At 33.8% G+C, this 17,922-nt stretch overlaps 3 protein-coding genes and 1 pseudogene across 4 annotated transcripts; 3 read left to right on the top strand and 1 right to left on the bottom strand.

Annotated features, from left to right (window-relative positions):
• Window positions 1–622: 622 nt before the first annotated feature.
• Window positions 623–5,751, top strand: LOC114393607 (NEDD8-activating enzyme E1 catalytic subunit-like). 2 transcript variants are annotated; one of them, XR_003662569.1, is made up of 10 exons: window positions 623–2,106; window positions 2,317–2,480; window positions 2,559–2,761; window positions 3,159–3,391; window positions 3,461–3,523; window positions 3,615–3,671; window positions 3,873–3,994; window positions 4,063–4,180; window positions 4,975–5,358; window positions 5,445–5,751. XR_003662569.1 is itself a non-coding variant. In XM_028354962.1 (9 exons), exons 1-9 carry the CDS (start codon window positions 2,014–2,016, stop codon window positions 5,260–5,262), a joined length of 1,341 nt encoding a protein of 446 aa, XP_028210763.1. In that variant the 5' UTR covers window positions 623–2,013; the 3' UTR covers window positions 5,263–5,751. The 2 variants fall into 2 exon arrangements, 1 of the variants encoding a protein (XP_028210763.1); XM_028354962.1 differs by having other exon boundaries at window positions 4,975–5,751.
• A 2,165-nt stretch (window positions 5,752–7,916) lies between these two features.
• LOC114392836 lies at window positions 7,917–9,456 on the top strand. The gene is made up of 2 exons (XM_028354066.1): window positions 7,917–8,552; window positions 8,874–9,456. Exons 1-2 carry the CDS (start codon window positions 8,430–8,432, stop codon window positions 9,102–9,104), a joined length of 354 nt encoding a protein of 117 aa, XP_028209867.1. The 5' UTR covers window positions 7,917–8,429; the 3' UTR covers window positions 9,105–9,456.
• Window positions 9,457–10,720: 1,264 nt separating this feature from the next.
• On the bottom strand, window positions 10,721–14,065 carry LOC114393769 (E3 ubiquitin-protein ligase RHF1A-like). The gene is made up of 8 exons (XM_028355206.1): window positions 13,769–14,065; window positions 12,884–12,930; window positions 12,700–12,762; window positions 12,486–12,597; window positions 12,027–12,331; window positions 11,821–11,928; window positions 11,427–11,730; window positions 10,721–11,119 (listed from the first exon to the last, which is right to left on the bottom strand). The coding sequence occupies exons 1-8, from the start codon at window positions 13,931–13,933 to the stop codon at window positions 11,093–11,095; spliced, it is 1,131 nt and encodes a 376-aa protein (XP_028211007.1). The 5' UTR covers window positions 13,934–14,065; the 3' UTR covers window positions 10,721–11,092.
• Window positions 14,066–14,281: 216 nt separating this feature from the next.
• LOC114393461 lies at window positions 14,282–17,554 on the top strand (annotated as a pseudogene).
• Window positions 17,555–17,922: the final 368 nt, after the last annotated feature.

Genomic DNA, 17,922 nt, shown 5'->3' with positions numbered 1-17,922 from the left:
TGATTGATAATGTAAAATGTGAAAAAATAATAATTATATTAATAGTACATAAAAAATTATGTTTTTTAAACCTTTTCGTAATTGATTTTCTTCATTCCAATGAATTATCCATTTTTATTGTCACGAAATATACTTTATATAGTTTTTTTTTACTGCAAAACATATTTGCATATAAAAAAGCAACTTGTTAATACCATCATAAGATGTGATGAAACTTGTAAAAAAAAATAAATATATTTTTACTTCCTGAACTTTTTCAATCTTTCATTTTTAAACAAAAAATTAATCAATTTTAGTTAATGATGATGAAACTTGTAAAAAAAAAAAAACGTAAGTATATTTTTTCTTCCTGAACTTTTTCGATCTTTTACTTTTAGTTTTTTTTTTAAAAAAAAATTGATCAAAACCGTCACCTTTTTTAAGTCCTTTCTGTTAATTGTCACCATTAAATGCTGAAGTGCCATTAATTTATTATGAGTTAATTATATTTGTGGCGGAAGCTCTTCCACATCATTTTTTCTTTCTTCGGCTTCCACACCATTTATAAGCAAGTTGAATTATTTTATATAAACATTCTTGGTACTATTTTACAATTAATCAAATTTGTAGTTTTCAATATTTTATACAAATGCCATTCAATAATGTTATTGGTAGCTTAACCAAAGGAATCTCGAAGGAGTTTCTATCTGATATCTTTCTTGTTCTTCGACTAGAGTAAATGTGCTCCTTGAGAAGGCATGAATTGCTCTTTAGAGCTAGGGCTCTTTTCGTTGGGTTTCGGTTCATTTTTGTATAATTGATGGTAATGTCATGCCTAATTAGAATCACAACAGAAATCAAAATTTGTCTGAAACTTGTTTATGCTCATCCTCTCTCTCCTCGTCTCAGTGGAGGACAAACCACGCCGCCTCCATGGAGTTTCGCAAAGCGTGTAGAGAAACCCATCGGGTCTGTTTTGAATTCTGATGCCTAACCGCACTCAAATCGCCGTTCTCGTCGAGGAGGAGATCTCCGGCTTGAGGTCGCGCTGGAAGACGTCGCGCGAGTGGCAGTACTCGACGACAAAATCAATTGATGGAAGTACCTCCGACTCAGATCCTCCGCGAAGAGTCCCATCGCACAGCCCTCTTTCGAGGAGGAACGCAAAATGGCCCTCGTCTTGGATCACGAACTCGAGTTCCTCGACCATTTGTTGTGTTTCTTCCTCGTTTCTCCGTCGACCACTTGTTGTGTTTTTCAAATCTCGGTTTATGCTGTCTTGTGAATTGGTTCAGATCTGGGCCTTAAATACTATTTTATGGCAATTTCTGGTTGCTTAAAGCCCCAAAATGAGGAATTCATACTACTTTTCTTTATAAAATAAAGGATGAAACAGGTCATTTAGCCGATAAAGAATAAGTAAAACTCTTTCTTTTGTTGCACGTAGCCACTTCCAAGATCTGTTGAATCTGAAAATCTTGCTGTTCGAAAAATATACTTTATACTTTATATAGTAATAAAAAATTTAAATGTGTATATACATTTTATTAAAAATTTCAATTACTGTACATAATTTTTTTCACATTATTTTATATATATTGAATAGTTATTAATTAGTTTTATCACACGCTTCTAAATATATAAATTTCTCAACTTTTTGTTTTCATCTCTCATTTTTCCAATTTTTTTTATGTTTTTTTTTAACTTTTAACTAAATTTTAACAGTGAATACCAACAATTGTAATCAAGAAAATTTTATATTGTACTGTATTTTATTATTGGAATAACAAATGTTAACTTTTAAATCAAACACATATATCTTAATTATTTTAATGAGTTTAAAAGTAATTTGATCGAAATAAATAAAAGTCATGATCTACTACTACGCATCCAATAGAATAAAAGATTAGCTTAAAATTAAAGCTAAAAAAGAAAAAAGGAAAAAGTGTGCAATAGGGAGTAGACAGTAGACAGAAAATCAGAGGCGCGAGTGGCGGTGAAGGCAGCGAGGGAAGGGAAGCATCTTTAGCTCCAATGGCGGATACCTCAGGTCGATCCAGGGACCTCGACAAGCTCCTTCTCCGCCCTGGCAATCTCGTCGGTCCCAGGTTCGAACCAGGCGCTGAGGTATTATTACTCTTTCTTCTTCTTCTATAACTATTACTATTCCTGTTACAGTGCTACTACTCTCTCTCTCTCTCTCTCTCTCTCTCTCTCTCTCTCTATATATATATATATATATATATATATATATATATATATATATATATATATATATATATATATATATATATATATATATATATATATATATATAATACCTTTTCTCTGTCGCAGTTGCGAGATGACCTTCAGGCCTTCGCCAAAGTGTTGGTGGTAGGGGCCGGTGGCTTAGGTTGTGAGTTGTTGAAGGATTTAGCCCTCTCTGGTTTCCGAAACCTTGAGGTCATTGATATGGATCGCATAGAGGTTACTAATCTCAACCGCCAATTCTTGTTCAGGTTAACTTCATACATTTCTTTATTGCGTTTCTACACTTCTCTTTTGTTGCTGTTGTTGTTGATTTGCTTTGCTTGTAGACTTGAAGATGTTGGCAAACCCAAAGCCGAGGTAGCTGCCAAGCGTGTCATGGAGAGAATTACTGGTGTCGAAATTGTGCCCCACTTTTGCAGGATTGAGGACAAGGAAATAGAATTTTACAATGATTTTAGCATTATTGCCCTTGGTCTTGATTCCATTGAGGCCCGGAGCTATATCAATACTGTTGCCTGTAGTTTTCTAGGTCTCTTTTCTTTTCTATCCCTTTTACTTATACTCCTTGTCATTTTTGCCTTTTAACATTTTAAACTGCCTGCGGTCATGGTGTCATTGCATTCCTTAGTGTTATAGGAAATTTTGCTTAAATGTGGTTGATGAGGCCACAATTGCTGTTGCATTGCAATTGCAGACACCACAAAAACCTTGATGTTGTGGCCGTAAACGTGGCCCCAGATTGTTTTTTACAACCTTGGTTTTATAATTATATATCCCCTATGCTTGTTTCATTACTTGAACTGTTATCCTCCATTGGTGTTTTTAGCACTATCTGACCCCTAATATGTAGAATTTCCATCTCTACATTCAGTCCCAAAGATTTGGCGCTAATTTTCAGTTTCTTGTCTTTTTATGGATAAATCTAGAGTATGATTCTGATGATAATCCTCGAGAAGAGACAATCAAACCTATGGTGGATGGTGGGACTGAAGGTTTCAAGGGCCATGCTAGGGTTATCTTGCCAGGGATCACACCGTGCTTTGAATGTACTGTCTGGCTTTTTCCACCTCAAGTTAAGTTTCCTTTGTGTACCCTGGCTGAAACCCCTAGAACTGCTGCCCACTGTATTGAATATGCCCACTTGATTAAGTGGAATGAGGTAAATCTCCGTTCATTCTTTCTGTTAAGTTTGTAATGTCCATTATATCAACCAAAATTTAATGTATAGGTTCATGGCGGAGTGGCTTTTGATCCAGATAACCCTGAGCATATGAAATGGGTTTATGACGAGGTAACCACTATTTCATAGTGAGTTTCTAGACAGTGTAATGTAGATTTTAGCCCATCGATCAGTTACAAGTTTAACTATTTATGTTTTACAGGCTGTCAAGAGGGCTGAGCTTTTTGGCATTCCTGGAGTTACTTATTCTCTTACCCAGGTAGATGATTAGGGATGATAGTTAATCCATAGCAAAATTCTGAGTTTTTTTTTGGGGTGTATAGCTTGTTCTTTGGTTTTCTCTAAATGATGAATTCCTATGAATTGTTTGATGTTTATCTTGTTTATTGTGTATTCCCTTGTGAGGGTCAACTGTATTTTCGTTTTTTCCTTTTTCACTAAGAATTAATTATTTAAATAGGGTGTTGTGAAGAACATCATACCAGCTATAGCTTCAACGAATGCAATTATATCGGCTGCATGTGCACTAGAAACATTAAAGATTGCAACAGAGTGCAGCAAAATTTTGTCGAACTATTTAACGTATGGCCTTTATCTTATTATTATTTGCCTTTTGGCCGTAAATATTATTGATTGGTTAATACCTGTAGGTATAATGGATCAGAAGGCCTCCATACTGAAGTGGCAAGATTTGAAAGGGACAAGGACTGTCTTGTGTGTGGTCCTGGTATACGTATTGAATTGGATACTTCAATCACATTGCAAAAGGTTTTATTTTTCCAATTATTTACTCAATTTTTGTTTTTGCATATAATTATGTACTATATATATATATATATATATATATATATATATATCAGTTGCTGATTATCTATGCAGCAAATGCCAATTCCTTCTGTCTTTTGAGGGTCCAAATATTCCTTGATAATGATTAAAGAATATTGGAATTGTATTTAAGCTCTTTTGGTTGCTAGCTCTTTATAATTTAAAGCCATACAGACCTTGAAAATGGCCATGGATGCCTATTGCATACAACTTTCTTCAGCTCTCACTAGTCTTCATTTGGTTTTATAGTCTACTGCTATTCTATTGCATTTTAAAAACTTATCATTAACTTTGTGCTCTTGTGGAGAATTTAATGGTATTTTGGGGAGATTAAAATTTCTGTCAAATCTAGAAGGTTTCATTGTTAGTTTATTTTCAACCCCTGTTCTCACCCTTCCTTTTCCCCTTTTTCCCTTATTGGTCACTGTGTGAAGAGTCCTTCGGTCCTTCCTTTTACTGCCAGGACCTGGCTTTTTATTTATTTATTTATTTTATCAGCAGGACCTGTTTATTTCATGACACATTCATTATGAAAGGTTCAATAATCTTTTAGTAACCTATTAAATGTTTTGCATCTTGACTCCATATCAGTGGAATTAGTACTGTAAAGAGCTAGTGTGCTTATGATGTATTTTTCAATGAGTGAACTGATCTGTTATTTCTGTTTTTAAGCAAATCATATCTTGATGCATCTTTAGCATATTCCTTTCTGATGCGTTTCAAATTGTGTTTAACAGTTCATGGATCTTCTGGAAGAACATCCTAAGTTGCGATTATCAAAAGCTAGTATTACGCATCAAGGAAAGAATCTGTACATGCAAGCTCCCCCTGTATTGGAAGAAATGACTCGATCAAACCTGAGTCTCTCTCTTTTTAATCTCATGGGTAGATTGCCCAAGGATGTTGTGCATGTGAATGGTACAACAATCAAGAACGACCAAAAGTTCTCCTGTTCGAGAAAATTACGTGTTGTTTTCAAGGGAGTTGACGGGGTTACAGATATGGATACAGCTGGAGGAGCATAACTTACAACATCCAAACATGTTTTGCTGCTTGAATTTTTTTGGCTCTATAAGCATAATTAATGTTAGATATCACAGCTTGTTTCCAATATTGGTCAGGTAAGGTTTTACAGTTTCTACTCTGTCAGTTATTCATAGTCGAGCAAAACTGTAACACTTGATGCTGTGGATTTGTTGCCCCACAGGGTGTAGAATTTTGGCAACTCCATTTTATCATATGCGCTTAGATTGATGGAGCACAGTTAGACTATGGATATCTGATGCAATTAAGTTGCTTAATTGTTTCTAAGTGCCCGTATTTCATCTCTGAAATTCTGAAGCCGGACTTAAAATATCTTGATGGAGATGGACTGTAAATTTATTGTGGTAGAGAAATGTGTACGTGAGTATCATTTGGCAGTGAATGGTTGAGAATTTTGAACATTCTGATTACTAGTTGTTATTATTATTATTAAAGTGAGGTCAAGGCGCCTATTTAGGCTTTGGAATGAATAGGAGATGCATTAGAATTTTAGAATGGCCCAGCTTAAAGAGACTAAAAAAGATGCCCTGAGGCTGTGTTTGTTTTTTTTTGTTTTTTTGGAGGTGTTTGGTTTAGTTGTTTTCTGTTTTCATTTTCACTGAAAATAAAAAATGGTGATGAGAATCTGTTTAGTTGAATTTCTGACAACATTTTCAGTGAAAATGAAAACAAGAAACACCCAAAAAATGAAAATAATAAAATTTTGTTTTCAATTGAAAACAAAAATCTCATTTTAAGTAAAATGAAATTGCTGTAACAATGAATGTAATTTTAAACAAATCTAAAAATATAAAAAAACAAGAAGTCAATATATCATAAACTTTCAGTATTTTTATTTCATGAAACAAAAAATAAAAAGTTAAACCAAATATGTTTTCAGAATTCTAATCTTTTGAAGATGAAAACAATTTTCAGAAAATGAAAATACTAATCAAACATATCCTTATATTTTTAGTTTTCTTTATTTTTTTTTTGTTCTTATATATTACTAAATAGAAACCATAAAACTAGTACCCTTGTATTTTAGGGTGAATATCTCCATGGGAGGCTAAAATTCAGGATATATTCACATATCTCGCTTATTTCGTGTTTGAAAAGATTAATTACTAAGCCATGCGTTACAAGTAGCAGTAAAGGTGGCAACTCGATTGGAGTTACTACCTTTATTGCAGTAAAAATTTCAACTTGTGTTTGAGTCTTTGAGAAGTATTTATAGCACATGGAATGATTTATCTGTCTATTTGGGAAGATCAAATCGTTCATAGTTTGGTTAATTGTTTTCCAATGGCTAATGATTACATGTCAATTGTTTTATTGTCAGATTATTAACTAGAGATTCATTTGCCGGGTTGTGGTAGCAGATTCCATGCAAGAAGATATTGAAGTCAAGAGCCGAATGTATAATAATTAATATGAATTGCGGCAATAATCATTTCGATTGTTTTGAATTTTTAATTATTCATAATTTCTATAAGTGCAACGCAACTTTAGACGTAATTTAAAACTATGGGTACGCGAAAAATAAAAATACAAACACTATAGCTATTATGAAAACAACACTCACATGGTCCAAAGAATAATGCTTCTTCCACATAATCAGGAAGCACATTTCCATTGGTCAGGGGTAGTTGGGCGAAAAATAAGATAGAATAAGTAACTTTCAGATGATAGAAATTATGCAGACGTGAGATGATGCGTGTTTAGTATTTTTCTGGATTAAGACTTTCAAAAGCTAAGTACTATAAACACCAAAAATGATCATCCAACGTCCCTTGATCACTTGATGTATCCAAGTGGGAAGAGAGAGACCGAAGGAAAAATAAAGAAAATAATATTAATTAATGTGACTGAAAAAAAAGGAATATAAGTTATAAAAAATGAAGTTTCTTTTTATAGAACAATTGACTTAGTAAGATTAGTAGGAATGTTAAAATGACTTTAATCTATTAAGTTGAGTCGTTTAACAAGTTGACTGGTTTCATTAATCCATTATAATCTCTCTTGTATAACTCACCCACAAAATGAGTTGAGATGAGTTGAAATGAGTCAATTTGTTAGATTTTTTGTTTTTTAATTTGACCTTCGGAGAATAGGTTAACCTATCTTTAAAATGGGTGGGTAAATAATGAACAAATCCATTGAAACCCTTTTTTGTGTATGACAAATTAAGTAGATTAACTTGCATTGACTACATACGCCATCATTTTTATTTAATTCTAAGCACATTCTCATGTATTTTTTCTTTAAAAAAAATCTAGGTGGATTGAATGATTAACCCATCTCAAAGATAAGTTCAGATTATTTGCTCATTTCTTAAAATAAGTGAACTTGCCTCCACTTTTTTTAAGTTAGATTTGATTTCTTTATTTTTATTAATAATTTTTATTTATAAAAATAAATCTCTAATTTTAAGAGTTAAACCGAGGTTGGATAAAAGGCAACTGTCTGAACAAATTGACTTGCCTTGTCCTCTCTATTATATCGCTGCTTAAGTTGCGACTTCTGACGGTGACCCTTTATAGTAGTATAATCGATTAATCCTACCCCATTATCCTTGTCCAACTATTACTCCCAAAAAAAAGGTACCAAATACACTTTTGATACTATTTGGGTCCAATTGCAAGTTGTTCAAGATGAAGATCCACTGACGGTTGCATGCAGGATCTGTCTCGGTGGTTTAATCTTAACCAAGAGCAACCGCTACAAGGATACGAAAGAGATAAGAACCTTTGGGGGGGCAAAAATTGATTGTTTACTGAGCTATGATCTATTATAAATCTGATGAGCCATAACATAATAATATAACTTCTTTTTAGGATATGAGGGTGGACCATTCACAACCAAGTATAAATCATGAATCTACATATTTTGGATTAGATATCTGGGCAATAGTTGTTTCCTGCTGTTCCTCATCTCCTTTAAGATCAATCGGATAAAATGGCAATAGACTTGCATGATTCTAGTGGGCCTTAGCCAGATTGGCCATGACCCCACCAACCCACATGCCCATCCCATCCTTTACATTTCATGCTTACCCTTTTCTCCTCTATTAAACCCCCTTACTTTTAGGACAACAGAATAAAAGACACATCAAAGTTCAAAGAGGGAGTATCAACTCTTGATACTTCATTTAACTGCTTTCGTGCTTATGGAGGTTGCTGTGGAACTGGAAAATGACCTATTTTTTGCAGACTTGAGCAAGCAAATTTCTCTCCTAATTATGGATGAAGATGAAGACCCCCTTGCTACTTGTCCTCCTGACTCTCTTCAGGTTTTTCACTACTTCCACTTGCATCTCCTCCTACACACCACATGCATCTTCCTTTCAACTTAGCTTCTGTTTCAATAAACTTCTCGATAAATATTTTATAAAAATAATACTAAAAGTCAACTTAACTTTCGAAGAGATTAATATGTATAACTTAATTTTAGCTTAAAAGAGAAACTCAATTCATTTTACCATTGTTGTTTCTTTTTATTTTATAAGAAGTTTATGGAGACATGAACTTAATCTTTTTTTATTACAATTATATAACATTTTTGAACATAGGTTTTACTCATTATGTTCATGGCACTCTTATCTAATTTTCAGACTTTTTCTGGATCAATCTATCATCCTCCACAATCTGCTTTCCTCTATGAGCAGGCTTTGATAAGACAAAGCAAAGGGACGGGGGTGTTTATCCCCCAATCCACACAGCCTAGAAGGAAGCACAGGAAAGGAAGATCAAGCTCAAACGCAAAGTATCGAAAGCAGTCTCAAGATACAAGAACGGTTTCTCAAGTTCCTATAACAAGTTCTTTCAAACCCAAAAATGGTTGAAGATATATATATCTTCCCACAAAACTGCATAAGTTCTATTGATTAATTACTTTGCCAAGTTTAATGACTTACGGGACTAATTCTTTAGTCTTTAGGCAATAATCTATGGTTATATAGTTTGAAGGATTCATGCATGTATAGGTCAATATGCGTTGACTAATGAAGCGACCAAATTAATGTATATAAATTAAGTGGGGGATAACCCCTATCTTGTGAACTAGTTTTGGGGATCGCCAATATATACTTGCTAGTCTTTATAGCAAGGTTTGTAACCCTTCACCGCGTGCACAAGCACAAGCGTGATTAATTATTGTTATCTGCTTTGATGAGATTATCCTTGTTTTCTATATCATTTCTTTCGAATTTTCTTTTTGTTTCGCTGTGTGTGTGACCGAGTCATAACCAATATGTGTTTACTAGCATGACAATAATTCAAAGAAACAAAAAAATAAAATCATACGTTATGCTTATGACTAGATATTTATGTTTTGTTCACTGTTTCCTGTTTCCTTAAAGTTTTTGGACTTGACTACTTTTGTCAAGGTTGTTCTTGACATAATATAGTAAGCTGCGCCAGTTGCCTTAAAGATATTGGCAGTTTGATGACCTTTGCAAAGAACATTTTTTATTGAACTTTTGCTAAAAAAATAGTATAGTTATACTCGAGCGTTAAAAAAATATAGATCAAAGCACTTTCACAAAAGCATCTATTTCTACATATCATGTCATTAAAAAAAAAAACAGAAACTTTTGACGTGAGACTGAAGAATGAAGTAACTTCAAAAGGATTGGATATTTTTTTTGGCAAAAAAGAACCGGGGCGAAAGCCAAACAACACCTAAACCACACAATTATTATGTTGACACCTCAACCTCAACAACACTTAAACCACACATTGAAATTGAAACCATTAAAAGCGTAAATCAAAAGTGAATAATATCTCTTGTTTTTCATAGTTAAAAAATAAATGACTTCTTATGAGATAAAATTAAAATTTTAATCTTGACCATCTATTTAAATTTTATATATACAATATATCTAATAAGAAATTAACGTTAACTTAATATCTATGTATAAATTATTAAAACTATTTAAATTAACTTTAATCTTAATCAATTGAAATTTGTTAGTCTGATATTCTCATCTCTTATACCTTGCACGCTTCCTACATCTACATGTATACTTGATTGATCCATCAGTGTCGCTGGTAAAGCGGTTTAAATGATTGCAATTGCATTCGTAAGTTTTGGGTCATGGCGATTTGCCTTAGTCATGAATGTCAATCAATTATTCTATCCATTCCCCACTCTTGGCGGTATGATTTGCTGTTTAGGAAGACCCTAGATCGAGCTTCATCACGTTATGCTTTTCTCTAATCTATTACACACACACATATTTCAATATCTGCAATTAATTTGGTTTATCTTCGATGTTAGACTAGTTTACTCCACGTGACTTTACAACAACAACAACGCCTTATCCCACTAGGTGACTTGTAAATGGTTATTATTTGTTAATCTTACGTAAACCAAATTAGTTGCAAAAATGTAAATGTTGAAGTATGAAAGAAAGTTTTTAGTCTCGTATAAAAACTAAAACAAATTATTAGACATATATATATATATATCCTCATACCATATACTTGTAGCACCCAAAAGTTTTCTTCACAATCAATTTAATCTGTTTCTAATTAAGCAAAAATGGCAAGCAAGGAGTCTAAGTTTCCACCACAGAGCCAGAAAACTCAGCCAGGAAAAGAACATGTAATGAATCCACTCCCACAAGAAGAAAGCAGTCTTATAGATAGGTGCATTATCTCAACAGAAGATGAAGGACTGGCTCAGTAAACTAATTATTTGAAATTAAATTTTTCTACAACTTATTGACCAAATGCAGGACGCATACCAACAGCCACGTTGGTTATTATCAAGTCGTCTCTTGCATTGCAGGCCTTAGTGAGACAACATGAAAGATTTCACCATTCGAGCTTAAGTCCTCGCCGCATCATGTCCACTCTGAATCAAAAAGGCAACACATGAAAATAGATTGATTAGCCACTTATAAACAAAAAATTCATTAAGATTAAAAAAACAAATCCCCAACTTCTCTTCATTTCATTTCTATGGTAATGGTATCCCTCCCTTTTATTCCCAACTTCTTCCTATCAAACATGCATACTGAATTGTTTTGTTTATTTTTAGTCTCTTTCTTTTACTGCTTATCTTATGTACATGATAATGGACTATCCCAAAAATATGGCATATAAATATAATTAATTAATTTTTAAAGTACAAAACTAAGGATTAAATGTATTAAGTAAACCTGAACACATGAAGGAGGAGTTTCCACTCCAACAGCAACCAAGCTAGAATCAAGTGAGGAAGCATTTGAAGTAACATTGCCAACCAAAACTCCATTCTCTTGGACAGACTTCCCTTTAACAGGGATGAGAGCAGATGAGGACCATTTTGAGGTAAGATCAAGGCGTTCAATCATTCTTGCAACGCAAGCTATGCCTGCATTCATCTCACACTGAACACCTTTACTCAGCTCTTTCACCGAAGCATTACGTGCAATCAACTTCTCCTTAAGACCACGAGTATTTTTTGAAATTGATTCCTTACATCTATTACAATATTTCATAGACATATATATTATAACCAAAGGGATTCTAAACTTCTAGCATGCAAGAATTCATATGCGCAAACACGTTTACCTAGCTGAAGCAGCAGAAAGTTTGGATTTGAAGGACTCAGAGAAGGAGAACATCTCAGAAGTGTTTAGTCTCCTAGCACTCTCAGGTGATGGCTGGCTATAGATGACTCTGAACATGCCAAGGAACATAAATGAGAAATCAACAAGTGAATAGGGTTAGGGACAGCAAAAGCTTCCTTGTAAACAAACGAATGCACTGCTTAATACCTGGGTTTGGAAGGCATGTCACTCTCGGAAGAAGTATTTGTTGTAACCATGCCAACACAGGAAAAGGTGGATGTTGGAGATTGAATGTGAGCAGCAGAAGGTACACCAGAAGTCGGTGAAGTTGTAAGTGTTGGTTGCATCCCTGAAGCATGTATAGAAGAGTTAAAAACAAGAACCTCTGAAGGACCTGCTCCGGGGGATCTCTGCCTTTTGCTTCTGCAGATATAGCGAGCTCTACTTGCAGCAGAAACTAGGTGCTGCATAAGTTGTTCATCAAAATCAGAATCATCTGAACAAGAATCATCCTGCGACAAAATAGTTTGCCTCACATCAAAGAGTGATCATATATTTTCCTTCCTCAAATCAATGAAATGACATTCACATCAGCATAACCTCTACAAATAAATATTAACAAAACAAAACAGAATAACACTTTCAATTCTTAGGTATATCACTCACTTGGTCATTGTTAAGCCGTTGAAGGGGGCTACGAGAATCCATGAATGCATGTGAATATACAGTTCTTGAACTTAAGCGTTTTTCAGCTTCCACTGCATTTAGAAGCTCTTGGCTACAAAAAGATGGGCGGTTGATTAAAAGTTAAAACTACAAGGCAGACTATGAAAAGGTATCAAGAAAAAGAAGAATGGAGATTTCCAACAAAGATAAATACCTGGCAGGGTCTTTCAAGATAAGTAACTGCCAACATATTGGGCATTCTTTGCTTCTCTGCAACCTTAAGGGGAGAATAAAAGATTTATAGATGAAAGCAAACAATTCACATCACTTTCCAAGGCTTCAAAAAAACAGAAGTTAACAGGTCAAACATAAATCATCCATTGAGCGATTTGGCTTACCATTCAAGGATACAGTGCAGATGATATTCATGTTTGCAACTGGTTATCTGGAGTTGAAAAAGAAACGTGTCAATGTTTATCTTCGGATGTTTATACTACTACCTACAGGCTACAGACTGTAAAAGCTTCCTTTTGACATTCTACAGCTCGCAACTCACAACTCATACACACATCAAGCATGGTACCGTTATTAGACTTAGACATGGTATGGATGCTTACGATGTTCAACACATGAAAACCAAAGGCATTCCTAGATTTAAAAAGGTTAAACACTCAGTCAAAGGTTAAACAACAATCTTAATCCTCAAACTCCCAACTAGATCAGGATGTTAAACTAATTGGTGCAAGAATAAGAGAAAATAACAGACTGCAAATATGCACATTGTTTAACGTTTATCATTCCTTATGCTGGGTAAATAAGCACCATGGCATGGCAAAACAGATCCACATATCACATATGTATCTCAAAAGAGTAAAATAAAATAAACACACATTTTATTAAAGAAAAAGGAGCCACTATATAAAATGTTAAATGAAGTATATATATATATATATATATATATATATATATATATATATATATATATATATATGAAATTCCCAACCATATCAATCTTTTAAACCTACAGATTAGTGACCTATCAGACACACAAACCTAGTACCAGAACATGTTTAAACTCCCCCCCCCCCCCCCCCCCCCAAAAAAAAAAAATCGCACGAAGCAAACCTATGATTCAGTTCCATCTGATGAAAAATAAAAATGCAGAACCAATAAGCCCAGGGAACGGGATCATTAATTCAAGTCTGTAACTTTTGGACAAACCCAGATGCAGAAAGTGAAAATAGAACAAGTTGAGGTAATAAAATTGTGACGGTGGATCATACGGTGGCAGGGTCATGGGTGCTGAATGGCTCTAGACATATGCTGCAGGCGTCCTCGGAACTGTCGTCGAAAGCCGCAGAAGATGACGGAGGTGAAATGTGTGACATAGTTAGAGATAGAGGTAAGGGAGAACAAGAGGAGGAGGAGGAAGAGGTGAAATTCGCCATAGGTAGCGGAGAACAGAAGAGAATAAAATAAAGAAAAGAAGCGTAGAAAAGTAGAGAGAGAGAGAGAGCTAGTGAGTGTTTAAAAAGGTCAAAGACAAATAAATGTGAAAAGAAGAGAAAGGCCCGAAGTGAAAACGTAGGAAAGATCCCATTCAGACGGTTTGATTTTCATGGAATCTAATCGATCAACCTTTATAATAATTCTGCATTGTCTTATTTTATCATAAGATATGATTAGATCATAATATAACTAGAATATGATTAGATTATATTTTTTAAGACTCGAGATATAACATAATATAACTAGTCGACCCTGATCCAGGAATTTAGTTCATTGAACTCAACTCAATGAAGATTGAAGAATACAAAATTTATAGGTTTGAGCATGATAACACTAAAAGTTTAAAACATGAATTTTTTAAGGCCAGTAGAGACTAGAGAATACAATAATAATAATAATAAATTAATATATATTTTATAAGAACGGGTATTGAAAAACTTAACATTAAAAGTTAATTTATATTTAATGTCTCTTTAAAAAAAAATTGTGATGTGATAAAATTTACTTTAAAGACAAATTAAACATATTTTATGCCAAATGCTTGAAAGACATTTTTTTTCACTTGAAACTGTGCGGGTGCTGATTGTTGATGAGGTAAAAGTTTTAATCTTTAAAATTTAAATCAGTTAGTCTTTATACATTATTCGGTAAAATGTGAAAGCAAATTTCCAGATTTGTCTTGTTTTACTGCACCACCATCCAGCTATAATTGCTTTGAAAAAGTTATGTAGTTCAGGGCTCTGGCAGGTGAAATATATCAAAGGTAGTTTAAAAGTGTTTTTTTAGAATATTGATTTCATTATTTTTATTTCCACATTTCCATTAGTGAAAGCAGCATTCATACCTTTAGGAAATTACAAATCGTGAAATATGAAAATTACAAGACCTGGAATTATATAAGCCCTGCCAGCTTCTCATTTTCTTTTTGCCCCTAGGCAACTTCATAAATATTTTTTTCTTATTACTTTTATATTATTGTCTGTTTAGGTTGACTGCATTTTCAATTCTTCAAAGCAAGTGAGTTCTCTTTGAAAGATTTTGACTTCATATTCATCTTGCCATAACCGTCAGACAGTCTTTGCCAGTGCATCCATACCACAGCACAACCGATTTATTCATGACTTTGTGCAGCAGAAATGGGCAAAGGTATGCTGAACTGATTATATGTTTGTCTTTGAGGTACCTTAAACTTTCTGTCTTACTTCTTCATTTGTTTTCCAGAGAGATGTGGTCCATATTCATGTCAGTGCAGTGGAGCCCATGCCATCTCGCCTATAGCATAGATTCATAGTAAGCAATATTGATTATTGAAGAAACCTTGTGTATTTCTAATTTATTACCATGTCAAAATTTATATTGCCTGCCACCCTTAGACCCTGGAAAGATATATATAGAATTGTTTAAACTTCAATTACATCTTTTTGTATTAACTAATTTCTAATGCGATTTCAATAATCAGATATCTGATACCAAAAGAAAATTACAAACCCTGTTATCCTTGATACAATCTGATGCGCCTGAGTTTGGCATTATATTTGTTGCTGAGCAGGTATGCAAAGAATTTTCTTCTTCTTCAATTAGATTATGCAATAAGCATTTTGCATCATTGCAATATGCAATCAGTAGGTCATGCCCTGGGAGTGGATGAAATTTACTTAAAACTTTAAAGTTTAAACATTTTACATTAGTACATGACTTACTTTCCTTTATAATTTTTCAGAGCAGTAGTCCCTGGCATGAGAAACAGTTATAAAGTGCATAGTTATCATTAACTGATGATTGATAAAATAATTCCATCTAGTCTAGCATAACTATTATCCAATGCATATTTAAGGTGATGAATCTTTCCTATGTTGTATTGCTATTTTGTGCCAGTACTGTTAGATTAGTTATTTCTTTTTTATCACTTTTCCCTGTATAACCATTTGAAATCTATACTTAAGTAGTTGTAATTGTCATTAGTGCTTGAGCTGTTGAATAGCTTCCTGGATCAAGATCCTCTAAATTACAAGGTGCACTTTAGAGATTAATTGCATTGTTGATGATCATTGATTACAATTTTGCTTAATTTTTTACAAAATACAAGCACATGGATAACAAACTATAGATTTAGTATGACTATGATTTTCTCATGAGAGGTTAATACTTGCATTTTAGAGGATATAGTCATATAAACCCTTATTTTTTATTGATCATTTTCCTGTAACACTGCTTAAAATCCATATTCATAGGACCTGATTGCATGTATGCGAAATGCTATCTATCATCTAATGTTACATATTCTGTTATGCAGTCTGAGAAGTCAAAAAAGGCTGGAAAGGCTCCATCAACATCCCTTCTGATTGACTTTTTGAAGACATCATACCAAGGTGATTTAGATATTCTCCTCCTTGAAGACAAAATGAATTTCAATTCACGAGCAGCTTCACTGTTGGTTAGTGCCATTCAGTGGATTGATATTAGGAGATTTCTTTGGTAACCCACTAATTGTCTGTCCTCCATGCATTATGACCACTGTATTCTGCATCTAAATTCATTTTAACAGTCATCCTTCAATCTATAACTTGTAGCTAGGTTCGAAATAAGTTTTGATTAACAAGTCAAACTCTTTTTCTGTTAACCAAATTGTACTGGTTGGTTCTGGATTAACTGGGAACCAGCAAGTATATTGGTTCAGATAACACAGTCAATATTTTAATAAAACCTTGGCACAAAATACTAGCAACACATTCTCCTTTCCTATTCGATGGAATACATGTGGATCCTACTAATATGTGTCTGAGTGTCTCTCATTCTCCTTTTGGTGGGTCTCATTTCCAAACTAGTGGGACCCACATAAGTTTCAACTAATAGAAAAGAATGTTGAAAACAGTGTTAGGATGTGTGTTGGTAGCACTCTTCAAAATTGACATCACTGCCTTAGGAAATTAATCAGTCAACCAAAATTTAAGGGAGCTCTGATGATTACTGGCTGAGGATGATGACATTGATCACCAGTGGGAAAATGCAGTTCAAGAGTTACCCCAGTCCTTTGCCTAAAATATACTAGATTTTTAATTCTTAATGTGACTGCTATTGTCGTGGAATTAAACCTTCTCATCAAAATTCTTAAGCCAGTACACCACCGTATGCCAGAAGTTTGCTTGCTTGGAGACTGTAGCATTAATTGTGAGTAAATGGCAAGTTTAAATTAAGGGGGAAATGGGTGGTAACAACATTTTGTCTTCTCTTTGATTCAGGAGGTTAGAAAAGGAGGTGGCTATCTTCTTGTAGCAACAGATATAGCTGCTAGGGAAGTTGACCTTCCAGAAATGCCTCACATTTACAACTTTGATCTACCAAGGACTGCAATAGATTATCTTCATCGAGCAGGGCGAACTTGTAGAAAACCCTTTTCTGACATCAATTGTACTGTTACCAGCATTATAGTTCCAGATGAGCGATTTGTTCTGCAGAGATATGAAAATGAGTTATGTTTAACTGTGAAGAGCTTATTCCATAAACCTTGACTAAACTTTCACATATTTTAATCTGATTGACTATTATATAATGTGCCTCAAATTGACTCTATTTTCATAGTTACCTCATCGTTAAAATCGTTTTATATTCTACTTGATCTTCATCACGTGGACACTGATAGAATATTAAAATACCAACCAGCTTCTAAAGAAAAGCAAAAATTCTGGACTATACCATGATGGAATGGGTGCGTGGAATTCCAGCTGCATTCTTAGAAAAGATAATTGTTACAAGTATTTTTAAGATATGTTTGTTAGTGAGAGTTTGGAGAGATGGAGAAAGGAGGATCGTATTTTTATTTTTAAATTGAGTTATATTATTTATATATAAAAAAAAATATACACTGATAGTGTAAAAAGTTTACCGTTATTCAATCACAATTCATCATGTATAATAAGTTTGTTGATTT

The sequence above is a fragment of the Glycine soja genome, chromosome 17 (genome assembly GCF_004193775.1).
Source record: "Glycine soja cultivar W05 chromosome 17, ASM419377v2, whole genome shotgun sequence".
NCBI lineage: Eukaryota > Viridiplantae > Streptophyta > Magnoliopsida > Fabales > Fabaceae > Glycine > Glycine soja.
Note: the sequence above shows the minus strand (reverse complement) of the source record. Positions and strands in the feature narration are given on the sequence as shown.